The sequence below is a fragment of the Blennius ocellaris genome (genome assembly GCF_963422515.1).
Source record: "Blennius ocellaris genome assembly, chromosome: 18".
Taxonomy (NCBI): domain Eukaryota; kingdom Metazoa; phylum Chordata; class Actinopteri; order Blenniiformes; family Blenniidae; genus Blennius; species Blennius ocellaris.
In genome coordinates this window covers 18,098,823-18,112,566 of record NC_137667.1, presented here as the reverse complement: position 1 = coordinate 18,112,566, position 13,744 = coordinate 18,098,823, and the positions used below count along the sequence as shown (strand labels likewise).

The window sequence follows — 13,744 nt, the reverse complement described above, 5'->3', positions numbered from 1 at the left end:
TCCACCGCCGGGATTAAAGAGGAGGTGCAGGGCGTGAGAAGGAAAGAAAAAATATTGAATGAGAGAGATGAGAGGGGAGGAAGTACAAGAAGTGGGGGGGATTAATCTGCTGGTCAGCTGGGAAAGAGAAGCTCCCTCAATGTTTCTCTTTTAATCTCTTCACTGCAACAAGCAGCCGGAGGCCGATTATTCAAATTTGTGCAGACGACAAGTTCAGTTCCCCCCCCCAAAAAAAATATGTTTGGGCCAGTTTCCAGCCTCATGTTGGGGCTTCAGGTGCCACTGTATTTCTCTGTACACCCAATTCACATAATCCTATTAAGCAAATTTATTTAGGTTTGCAGCTTCCAGATGGAAGCCCCACTGGTTTATTTTGATCTGTCCTACTTGTTCTTGGTCTGGTCACACAAACAGCATAATAACATTTAAATAAACCTCCGAGCTTTGCAGAAACAAAATGCTGCAAATGTAACTTTTGCTTCCTGGAGGAAAAACAACAACAACAACAAAAACAAATAATCCTGACAGCAGCCCTGAGATCAAACCTGCACTAGTCTGGTGTGTAGTTGTGATGAGAGCAATTTATTGATGAATCAAAAAGTAGAATTTTTTCACCTTTTAGTGTAGGATTTATTTTACTTTTAATAAAAGTTACATTTACTTTAATGTGTTCTTTAACATTAGGGCCCTGTTTACACAGCGTGCTCAAATGAAAAGGGAAAACGTCCATTGCATTTTATGGCAGAAAACAACTGCTATGGACCTCGCCTATGAGACCACACTTTCTGCAGAATTCAACTCTTTTTCTTTTTTTCTTTTTTTTTTCAAGTCCATTAGCTGGATATCCTCCACTGCCTGGAAATTGTGACATTTCCAGCCTCAACTTTGTCTGTGGGGAAAAGAACACAGTGGCCAGAGAGAAAGGAGCATAAAATGAAAATGGTGGTGACGTGGAGAAAGAGCTTGTTTGTTTTCAGGTTATTTGTGCTGAACATTGCACTCAAGTGATTCCTATTGGCCAAATGACCTCATGTACACTTATTACAATCTCTGAATTTGCTGTTCCGGAGCATCAAAGCTCTTTTTGGCATCTCTGCAGTCACGCTTTTTGATTGGGAGTCAGCTGGTGACGCTGCACTCAGAGGTCCCTCTGCAGTGCCCTCGATTTCCACTGAAGTTTCTTTATGACTCTGATATGGAGGAAATTAGCATAAGAGCAGGTGGATGAGTAAGTCTTCTGGCAGCGGACGTGCTCTCGGTTCATGCGAGGCACGCAGGGACCCTCAGTGTCCTGCGGAGTTGGAGAAACTCGGTGGCTGTGAAGTGACCGAGGAGGAGGAGGAGGAGGAGGAGGAGGAGGAGGAGGAGGAAGAGGGAGGAGCGTGAAGGTTCGGCCCGACGAGTGTCGCAGTGTGTTGGCAGAACCTCAATCCTCCGCCCAGAAACACACTCACACGCATATATTTCTGCCTCCAACACTTACGAAATGGCTTTTAACTCCAAACCAGAGCTCATCTGCAAAATGATGGCGTTTGGCCGAACTCCCTTGCTCCTGTGTCGTTCCGTCAGCATTGAGAGCGCTATATACAGTCGTAACTTTAAAGGTATTTTATCTGATCTTCCTCACAATGGTTTGGTCCATTTTTCTGCGTGTTGCATTTCAAGTGATTTCTTTTTTTTTTTTTTTGTTTCAGAAAAGTTTAACTTTTACATGGCAAAGTTTCAAAATATGCCCATGTACAGTCGAAGTGTTTTGCATTTTCTCCTGTTTCCACAGAGACGAAGTCGGTTAGTTTTCAAAAAGTTTTGTTTTCAGTGACTTAGTTCCATTCATCTCTTGAGTCACTCAGGAAACTGCACAACAACATAACATTCAGTTTGTAACCAACAGTTATAAACCAATGTATGAAGAAACTTTTAATTTAACTTCACTGTAATGCACATTTTAGTACTTAATGAGGCAAACCACATTTTTTTAAAAGAGTACTAAAGTTTAGCTACCTGCCAATACAGGTCATTGATATGAGTACTTGTTAAAGGCCATTAAGCTTAAATCTTTTCTCATTATGTAACAATATAGGACGGCTATGCGTTGCCGTGAACCACCTGCGCAGCCTCTGCGTCTTTCACTCTGTAGCCTCTGTTGATTTCACTGCCGGTTGTAATTTATATCACAGTGTTAGTCACCACTCCTGCTGGAAGTACCGTGGGTTGTTGGAACAAGTGTGATGTCCCAGGTTCGATCCAACACAGGATCAATAGTGGAAGAAGCAACCTCTGCCGGTCGATGCTCTGTTAATCAGACGACCTGGACGGGCTGTTAAAGTGCCAGACAGCAGGGCATGCTGGGTAAACACGTCTGTCTCCCTGCTCTCAGGTGACGGGACGCTCAGGGTTTGGGACGTGAAGGCCGCGGCGTGTCGACTGGCCATCCCGGCGCACAAGGCGGAGATCCTCAGCTGTGATTGGTGCAAATATGACAAGGTGCCACATGTGTATCCAGTTTGTTTTGTGTTTGCGTGTTTTTTTTGTTTAGTTCTTTGGTTCTAAAATTGTTCAAAATGGTTCTGATAGCATGAATGTGTGTTCGAGTCAGACGGTGATTTTGTCGTTTTTCACTACTTTTTCTTTTACCTCTATATTTCAACATTAATGACTGTTTAACTTCAATGATTCGTGTCTTTTTTTTATTCCCTGTGTGATTCCACAATTATTTACCCATTTGGGCATACTGGATGAACATACTGGACCGAAAACAAAAAGAAATAATACAACATCTAAGTGTAAAAAGTTTGATTATTTTATATTGAGAGCCAGAAACGTGTAATAAAAAACTAGATAAAAAATACAGGAAACTCCCCGGCGTTTTGGTCCAAAACCAAGCTGGCACAACACCATTCTACCATAACAGTTTGCATTGTTACAGCAGCCAAGACAACAAATCCTGAAAGATGTTTAAAACTGCTCAAGTTTTTCTTGCATATTAGATTCTCTTCTAAATTCAAAACGAAAAGTAAGCAACTTGTGGTCTGCAGAATATCGTGGCCACGGGCTCAGTGGACTGCAGCGTCTCTGTGTGGGACCTGCGGAACGTCCGACAGCCCGTCAATCAACTGCTGGGACACACATACGCCGTCCGCCGAGTCAAGGTACACGCATACACATTTCATTATCCGCCATGGGAAATATATTGTGTTCCTTGAGTTGACATTTCAGTTCAATATGGTTCATTTTTTTATAGCATCAATGACATATTATTCATATCATAGCACCTTTGTTCTGCACATGCTCAGTAGATGGACAGTAACAACAACGTTTTCTTCCAGAGTGTCACGACTTCCAGTTCAGATTCTCCTGGGACTTGGTAGTTTTATAGTTGAGAGTCACCGTAATAATAATCCAACTTGGGATCGTTTTTCCATAACGAATGTTCATGTACTGCCTTTGTTAATGTTTATAGCGTATTGTTCTCTGTGCTGGTGTGTGTGTGGTTTCATTCTAAAAACAAACATTACTCACTGGTGGTCCAACATGTTAACTACATTGTCTTCAGTGTCTCTACGTAAACGTGAAGCTTTTCTCAAAGGATAACACAAAAACAAATGCGTTTTCACTTTAAACCTTGTTCTAAGAAAGACTGCAAGCCTCCTGCCGGAATGCCTTGAAGATGCCAAAAGATGGCACGCAAAAAACACCCACTTTCACAAAGCAAGCAAGCTTTCAAAATATTTCAGAGAAAGTGTCATTTCCAGCTTTTCTTTGACCCGAGGGTCAACCCTTGTGATTTCTGATATTTTGCATCTGGACTTCAGATTGAGAACTATCAAAGATACAACAGCAGAGATAGACTCCTACAATCTGTCCTGACACAACGGTGTGAGGCCTGGCAGCATCACAAGCCCTGCGTAAATGGACCTAATGATATATCTCACACACACACACACACACACTCACACACACCGTATCTTGTATCGTGTGTGAGAACGGACAGATGCAGAGGAGTTCCCAAATCCAAATCCAGCCACGTTACACAGATTAGTCACCACACACGTCACTTCACGCACACACAGACGTCATTGAACGGGCATGCAAGCAAACAGAGTCCTTCCTCACACACACACACACACACACACACACACACACACACACACACACACACACACACACACACACACACACACACACACACACACACACACACACACACACACACACTGTAAAATTCTACATCACTCGCTATTTCAATTTTTATGACATTTTAATTAGATATTAGATTTTCTAATTAAATTAAGGTCAGAATACATTAAAATACTGTAGAAATATTTCAAACGATTTGCACCTGTTAAATATTTGATTCACTTGTTAAATGTATGGTCAAAATACATCAAACATAAAACCTTAAATATGTTTTAACTTCCTCAAATTTGTGTCATAGAACGGATTATCTGAATTTAAGGTCAGAACACATTAAAATACCTTGGAATATCTAAGAAAGCTCCAGTTTGTGTTATCGATCAGACTTCACCCGATTCCAGGTCGTGTCCTCACAAGAAACTAATCCGTGTCCTCACAAAGCGGGTAATACACCTACGCACGACCGCGCGGAGTGAGAAGGGCCTGATTTCGGCCAACTGAGCCGCATCAGTCTGGGTTTTTCCAGGGCAGGTGTCACCGATCGATCCCGACGAGTCTCCCTACAAACTGCTGGTCAGCGTTTGCAAACACGCCTCATTGACTGATTACATTGAGCGGGAACCAGCGAGGGGGAGGAGGGATTAAACAAACAGACTGAGACACTCTCCGACCGGCTGTCAGATGAACTTTACAACCATTTTTCAAAGGAAAAACTAAAAAAAAGTTTGATTATGAATTGGTATTAGACGTAGACTCTGTGCCCCTGTTTCTCTTGTATCATCACAGCTGCCGAGAATTACAAATTGAAGTGGAGGCAGAAAAAGCTGCTTTCAAGAGAAATGTGTTGGATTCTGTTTTGTAAGAAAAGGTGAAGCTGTCGGAAGCAGTGAAGAGGGACAAATGAATAAATAAATAGATTTTTTTTAGAGTTCTCTGCAGACGGTGGCTGCAGCATCTGGGCTGACTCTTTTCAAACTGCCTGCATGGTCCTTCCACTTTGAATTGTGGGAAATCCGCCCGAGGATGTCTTTCACGAGGCACTTCTAGCAGGAGACTTTTAATGAAAAGCTCAAACTGAGCAGATGAAAAGGTTTTATTGTGGTGTTTCCAGGATTGAAACAGAAATGCAGGTTTTTGAATGAAAGAAGAGATGACGTCCTCTCAGGGCTTTTTAAGTTGAATACTTTTTTTAAAGTAAAAATTGTCCACTGTCCTTTACACAACAACGCTTCATGATTTCTGATGGTAATTAGTCTCACCAGAGGACATGAAATTCCTCCCATTTCCCGACATAAACTTCCCTCTCAATGTTGCAGAAAATGTCTCGTCTTTTGTTTTTCCGTATTTCTTAGCACATTAATTGTGTTGCACATTTTTAATTTATTTCATAACATGTTCATATAGCATCATTGAGTTGTGTTTATTTGACAGAATGAAATTAATGAATTAATAAGTTAAAGCTCCAAAAAAGAAATTCAACCAGTTCACATAATACATTGAATTGAAACCTCCCCAAACAGAAAACATGATCTCTCTGAGTTTTGAAATGTTTTTGAAACATTAAAACTGATCAAAAGGTCTTTTTTTCTTTTCTACTTGTAATTTTTCTTTTATTCTTTCCTTCCAGTTTTCCCCGTTCAGTCAGACGGTGTTGGCGTCCTGCTCGTACGACTTCAGCGTCAGGTAAGATCAGCTCCCCCATTTTACCTGTGCAAACCAAAGTTGTGGCGAAGGTTTATTTATTAATTTTTTTCCAAGTGTATTTATGTATTTGTATGACACTACCATTCGCCGTCTGCTTGCACAGTGGTCATTCCACTCCCCGCCCCCTTCTCCACTCTCAGCCAATCACACGCCAACTCACTCCTAACGGTGCGTTCAAGAAGCACGAAAGAATAGGAACCAACAGAACAACATTAACATTACAACAACATGACAAACGATGTAAGGAGTGGTGTGGTAGATCAAATAACCTTGTAATGCATTGGTTTCCATGGTGATAAATATGGCGTTGGTGAAGGTACCTGTTCTGCGGTTCTAGTTTTGCACGTTTCGTTCTGCTGTTTGGCTCAATGGAAGATCCAGAAAATCTGAGCTTTCAAACTCATTTCAACAAGAAGAAATGTTGCTTTTGAGGTTGTTGCTGGTTGACGGAAGCGAAAAACTCAAAATGGTGGACGGCGAGGGGTTTCCCGACGAATTCTGCGACGCTATCCAATCAGAATGCATATTTTCCAGGGAAGACGCAGTGCGCCACTGACCAAAATGCGAATCACCCGTGACTTCGTCAACGAGCAAACTTAGAAAAAAAAAATAAATAAAATAATGGTGCGTGTCGCCCCAATTAATGCCTAAAACATGAGCTCCTCTAAACGTATTGAGAATGTCTTCCTACCATCAGCACCAGTACTGGTATTGGTATTGGTATTGGCAGGTTATTGACAGGTTAGTGCGCTAGTATAACTAGTTGAGTCCAGGGGAGTTTTATGCCTGGCACAGTTATTCCCTCAGCAGCTCTGGTTTTACTCCACTGCAGAAAGGCCAACTTATCTCCTTATCACCCATCACGAGTGAAATGAGAGCACTTCTGTTAAACCTTTGAAATATCCAAGTAACTCATTTATGTGATTTGTAATCACCAAATACAATACAACTGATGATAATAACTGAACATAAATTGTAGTTATCCTGAGCCAAACTGATTGAATAAACATCTGGAATGTAGTTTTTAGTGTCATGGATTTCTCAGCGCCGGGTTGTGAGAAAACGATCCACATTGAAATCACTGAGCCGTGCTGGAAATACGCCTCCTCTCCCTTCATACACAACTAAATCTGAAGTGTGACGTCGGATTGGAACTTTTCCGGAGGATGAAACACCGGAGCGCCGGACGTGCTGCTGCTTTTGATTTCAATTACCAACCAAAGTGCATGGATGGTGTCATCCTCTGAGAGGTAATGAGCTCGGACACTGAGCGATAATGTGTGATAACTGGTGTGTAGCATTGGGGGGTTGGGGGTGGGGGGGGGGGGTGGGGGGGCTGTTCCTTTATTGAGCTGCGGAGGCTGAGTTAATAAAATGTGTAATTTCAAGCTCGACTGCCTCTGTGTTTCTTGTGAGAATATGCTGCCCCTCTCTGTCTTTTTTTTTTGTCAGGAAAATGCAACCTTTCTGAAATGCTTCCAGTCTGTATCCGGGAAACGGAAAAGCTCAACTTTTCTGAAACACTGCTACTGCGCCTGCACACCACGGCCGTAGTGAATAGTTCTTCTGCACATGCACGAGTCGATGGGCAATAACAATCACCCACAATGACTTAGTGGTCTGTCTATCCAAATGTCTGTGTGCTTTCATTGTAAAAACAACCAACAGCACCCACCAGTGGCCCAACATGAAAAATACATCGTTTTCAGCATTTATGCCGTTTCCGTGTAAACGGGAAATTCTTCTGAAACAAATGTAAAAACAATGCGTTTTCACTTGAAATGCTGTCGCATAAATGGGGCTTTAATGAGTCAACAGAAAGTTTATAACTCATTTTAAGGGCAAAAAAAAAAAAATCATTTTACTTCCATGATGAAGAACATCTTAATTTTTGTACCGTTTGTGTGATGAAACAGTGAAATGTTCAAGATTATAAGTATTTAATTCAAATCATCATAACTTTTCTTTTTTTTATTATTTTCCAGTTTTGTAAAATTATTCTGATCCTGTTATTTCTATTGTTTCACAATATTCTATATTGCTGTGATTCATAATTGGGCCATTTTTTGTATTTAATAATTTTATCTAATTGTAATTTAAATCTACTTTTTTATTTAAAATCCATCTTGAGTATTCATATACATTTTTGTCAAAAATCTCCCTTAACATGATCAGATCATTTATTTTATATTACTGATCAATAATAGATGTGCAGCTGTAAATGAACGCAACATTCTCTGATATTTTCTTTTCTTTTTTATAACAATCTAATTTTCAGTTTGCATAATAGGGATTTTTTTAAGTCCTTCGACTACAATTGTGTGAATTTGTTCTTCATATTTAACAGTATTGCAGCTGTTAGCAAAACTAAAATTCCTAAAATTCATGGTTTCATTTTAATCCTTTTCAATGTATTATATTTGCTAAAAGAGATTGCATTGATTCTCTCCTTAATGTGTGTAAAGAACCAACTGTCAGTGAAATATTCCACCGTTGAGTGAAGACCTGTTTTAATTAAGTTAATAGCACATGACATTAGAACAGCCAATGCACACCAAACACCTAATGGACGCCATTTGTTTTATTGGCTATTGAACAGAGGCTGTGCTCCTCTTCGGGACTCGTCCTGTGTGTTTCTTGCACATGATTTATCTCATTTAATGTTGTATTGGCTGGAGTCCACAATATCTCTGACAAGGAATGCCAAAAATTCTGAAAAATCTATTAAACATAAGAAAAAATAAGTATGGAATTGTTGCCTGGTCAAACATGAAAGGAGGCTTTAACCCTTTATGAGGCATATAGAGTTCTCTAAAGCATTGTGTTCAAAAGCAATATAATGACACAAATGACACATATTGCAGCACATTTTTGCATAAAGAACTTAAATTGGAACCATTTCTCACTGGATATTTGTCAGTGGATATTTACATGCCTGGATCTACTATAAAATGCGACTATTTTAAGCCTTTTGTCGTGTTTTAGGTGTTTGTCTCGAGGGCATCGACGCTCAGGGCCACTAAAAATGAAACCTTTTCAAAACTCCTCCCAAGGTTTTGAAAATACTCTGACGCCATCTCTGTAGAAATGGATGAAAACGCAACTTTTGGAAAACACTTTGACTCCATGTCCGCGTAAATGCAAGCTTTCTGTGTGGCTGCTGCGCGTGCGCACCACGGCATAGCAAATCGTTCTTCTGCACATGCTCAGTTGATGGACAACAAGAACGTTTCATCGTTGTTTATTAGTTGCTTACCGTCCTCGACTCCTCAGATTTATTGGTTTCTTTGCAACCTGAATTTGCCTCGATGCGAGTCAATCATCGTTGTGCAACTCGAGATACCGCGGCTACGAACATCTCTTTTAGCCTGCGTGTCGTCTGTGTCTGAGCGATGGCTTTTCCCATCATTTTGATTCACTGGATGTCTTTACATGGCTCGATTCAACTCCAGCTGCAGCTCACAGGACACCCAACAAAAGATGAAAGAGTGATTGGTGGAGAGCTGGAAGAAAGACGACTCTGACATGAAAGCAAGCTTCAGACACGTCAGACAAGAAGGGGTGGGGGGTGGGGGGGTAGATATGGGAAAGAAGGAAGGCTGAAAGATAAATGTGGTAAGAGCTGGCTCTGTGTCAAACCCTGTGTTTTATTGTTGTATTGATCTTGGCTTTCATTGGCTAAAATATCCGATGCTGAGTACTGACTTTATTATAGGCTGCCCTGACACACACACACACACACACACACACACACACACACACACACACACACACACACACACACACACACACACACACACACACACACACACACACACACACACACACACACACACACACACACACACACACGGGCCATCACCACCGACTTGCACCCATAAGAAAACGTCCTCTGCAGCATTAATCCACAGAAATGTATCAGAAATTGACCAAACAAACACCCTTAACATTTTTCTTTTTATGTTTTTCAATAACCCTTGAGGCGGCACACAAGCTGAAATCACTACCAGCATTAGATGAATGCATAAACAATCCTTTATGCCCATGAAAATACTGGATGTCTTTATTTACATGTGAGACATTTCTGTGCATAACAGTGGCAGCTTTCCTGCAGAACCTGTTAGTTCTCCATAGAAGAGAATGAAGGCCCCAATTACGCAACATTTTGAAGTGAAAATAGAAAACTTTGGCCGTCTTTTTTGTGTTCGTTTGGACGACAATGGCGCTCAGAGTCACTGAAAACACAGCTTTTTTATTTATTTTTTTTTTTTTTTAAAGGCTTCGATTGGGCAAAACACAGCTTTTCTGAAACGCTGTTTCAGAAAAGTGCACCACGGTCCTCAGAGACAAACATATTGCCTTTAGTGTGGAGAAGATCCATGTTACTGACGCTCCGCTCAGGCTACGGTGTTTTTATTGGGGAAAAGGGAAAACTTTCGTTAGGCTTTGTGTCCGTTCGGCTTTCAAAGTGGACATTTTCAAAATGCTCCGTCTCTGGGAAGACAGGGTAAAATGCAACTTTTTAAAAATGCCCTCAAATCTGTGTCCATGGAAACACAGGAAAACGCAACTTTTCTGAAATGCTGCTACTACACATGTGCACCACGGCGATAGTAAATATATCTTCTGCACGTGCTCAGTAGATAAACAATAACAATAATGACTCCCAGTCCATAGTCTCTCAGGACTGAAAGCTGAATTATGTTCATTTTGTCATTTCTAACCTGGATATCTTTAAATTAGTTTTCTAATTTGTCGCTTGAAAACAAAGTATCCTATTCGTAGTTTTATAGTTGATAGCAATACAACTTGATTGTCTGTCCAGCTCTGTGTACTCCCATTGTAAATGTTAAGAGTGTATTATTCTCTATAGCATGTGTGTGTTTCCATAAAAAAACAAAACAACCAACAGCACCCACTAGTGGTCCTAGTGGTGAATGTAAAACCTTTGTTAAGACCATATGAAGAAGCAGAGATTGACAGAACGGTGGTAAAGCGTTTCATTAGTTGGGTAAAACAACTCTTACTTTAGTGGTGGAGACCAAAATCAGTGCTACAAAAGTAATTGTTGTACATCGGCTACTGTCATACCATGATAATGTTGCCTTCTGTCAGGTAACGGTTATTAACCCTCAGTAGTAGACTTCAGCACTTGCACACGTTTAATTTGCTGCTCTTTAAATTGATTGAAGTGAAAAGTGAAGTTGAGATTTCCCCAGACGACTCTGAGAGTTTGAGCAGAAAACGTCCGACTATAAATATCCTCAATCTGCTCAGTCTTCTTATATTAACCCACACCGTGTTCATTCTCTGAGTTAATCCTTTATCCAGTTATTACTGCTGAGATAACTCACCTTCGTCTGATATGTTATCTCATTAAGTGGTCGAAGCAAGAAGCACAAATTACCGACTGTTCGCTCATCGGGCTGAACAGTTGGAAAGACACTATAATTGTATGGTTCAAACACATAATTTTTTTAAAATTTAGATGTATTTAAAGAGATGTAGTGTTGGTTTAGGGGAAGGAGGATTGAGCAACATTTTTATGGGTCCCATATTAGAGCCCATATTACTACAGAAACGGCTCATTCGCATTTAAAGGGACAGACACAGAAACAGCCTGAGCTTCCAGGAGGACATTTAGACTGGCTGACATTCCCAAAAAACATGTTAAGAAAAACGCTATTTAATATGGCCGTGGTGTGCCGAGCATCATAGCGACGTCGCTTTTTGATCCTTCGATGTCGGCTCTTCCTATCATCGTGAAGCAGAATGCACCAAGCGTCGGATCGTTCAGCCACTCGTAGGGAACGTGAGCTGGGATCAGACGTCGTGAGACGGGTTAGTTTTACCCTGCTGATGATGTGTTGCAATTTCGGGAAAATCTGTGTGGTCTCCTGTTTCCATAGAGACAGATTGATGACGTTTTCCAAAAGCTCCACCTTGGGAGTCGTTTTTGGAAAGTTGTGCAAACGGAACCTCGATCTCCTCCGACTGCTTGATATTAACAACATAGTGTGTTTGCATTCCTCCTTTGGAACAGCAGTTTGTTTTTGTGTTGAAACCATGTGGACAATGAAGATGATTGTGTTTTATTAGATGTTTTAGGATTGTGAAGTGTGACAAAAAAAATTTTTTATCGATTACTGATGAAAAACATACAATTAATAGTTTTCGAACATTGACTTTTCTCCTCATTCAAAGAAAAAAAAAAAGCCTGAAATGAACATTTATTGATAATTTCACTTATTTTCAAGGTAACTAACAAAATTCTTCAGGTAATTTAGGATTCCCTTAAAAACAGTAGTCCAAAACAAAAACAAAAAATCTGACATTGGACAGCCTTTGGTACGTGATCTTCCTCACGGACTTGCTGAAACGTGTCTGTCAGTCATTCAAAGGATTAAATTCTAAATCTGAGCGTCGTCGCTGCATTGAGCTGGTCACACCTCCTGCTGAGCAAACACACCTGCATGTGGGCCACGCTGTGCGCTCAGACACCCGTCTAATCCACCTGCACACACAAAGGAGAGCGACACATGAATGCACACGCGCTGCACTCATATGCAAATACTCCCTTCTATTACATATACGTCCATGTGTACTCAGACTTCTCACAATCGCTTTTCATCCGGTGTTTCCGCTCTTCGGTTTTCACCTCTGGTTTGCTAATCTTAGAGGTTGGTTTTTTTTTTTTTTTTATTATTATTGCTGTCAGTCAGCACATCCCATCCGTGATATTGTTTGCATGTTACTGTACATGAGAGGGAAATAAACAAGTCCTTTTACTTTCAGGGCTTAGTCTGTAACAATAGATCACTTGGTGCCAAAGCTTCAGATTAAAAGCAGGTTTAGGAGGCTCCAATCCCGTCAAACCACCAAGGAAATTGTCCCAAAAAATTTTTTTTGATTAATTCATTTCAGGCATGTGGCATTCGAACATTTTGTGCATTCATATACATAACCATATACATACATACACACATATCCAACAATATATACACCATTTGATGATAATAAATAGTTAAATTCTAGCTTATGAAAGTATATGCATATAAAATATGTAATTATATTTTTAAATACACACACACACACACACACACACACACACACACACACACACACACACACACACACACACACACACACACACACACACACACACACACACACACACACACACACACACACACACACCTCATATATCTGGTTTTCATGCCTGAAAAGGGGTAGGAAATAGACTTATCAAGTTCCACCCCAATAGTTAGATAATACAGATTTCAAAACAAACAGATTAAAAAAAAAACAAGAATTCTTGAGAACAGTGGACAAAACACCAGACTGAGACCCAAGTTGAGATATCGATGCTGCAATGACAGATAACAAACTAGAATTATTCATGCTGTCAGGCTGAGTCTGTAAAAACACCCATCATGCAATAGGAGGAGAAGTTGTTTTTGTACATTTCAATGTATTTTGCACCAGAAGGTCTCATTAAAATTGGCTTTATATTGACAATCTTAAAATAAAGTCGGCGTTTTCACGTTCTGGTCAGAATAACTTGTCAAAGTCAAAATGATCTTCAATGTCAACACATTTCTACGTGTGTAGTAATCCTGATCACCTGAATGATTCACCACATGTACAGATGAAAGTGCGTCCCTGGTGGTCAAATAAATACATTAAAGTTCATGTCGTAATTCTTCACAGCTGGAACGTTTCATCTCGCAGGCTGGATTGGAGTCTCTGGTGGGCCAGTTTGGGCCCAGAGGCACATTTGAATTAAATATATTTAACATTAAATGTTTTCATTGCCTCATGTAGCTCTTTGTATGTAATGTTTTTAATCTTTATTAGAGTTAGTTTAACGTTAATTTTTACCTTGGAAACTGATACAAACTCCCCA

The 13,744-nt window shown here is 40.3% G+C and overlaps 1 protein-coding gene across 1 annotated transcript in view; it reads left to right on the top strand.

Annotated features, from left to right (window-relative positions):
• pex7 (peroxisomal biogenesis factor 7) overlaps window positions 1-13,744 on the top strand; it is a 50,318-nt gene that overhangs the window by 17,524 nt on the left and 19,050 nt on the right. The window contains exons 7-9 of the mRNA XM_080514195.1: window positions 2,378-2,484; window positions 3,036-3,149; window positions 5,762-5,817. Of these exons, the coding sequence (XP_080370321.1) occupies window positions 2,378-2,484; window positions 3,036-3,149; window positions 5,762-5,817 (277 nt within the window). The remainder of the gene's footprint in view (window positions 1-2,377; window positions 2,485-3,035; window positions 3,150-5,761; window positions 5,818-13,744) is intronic.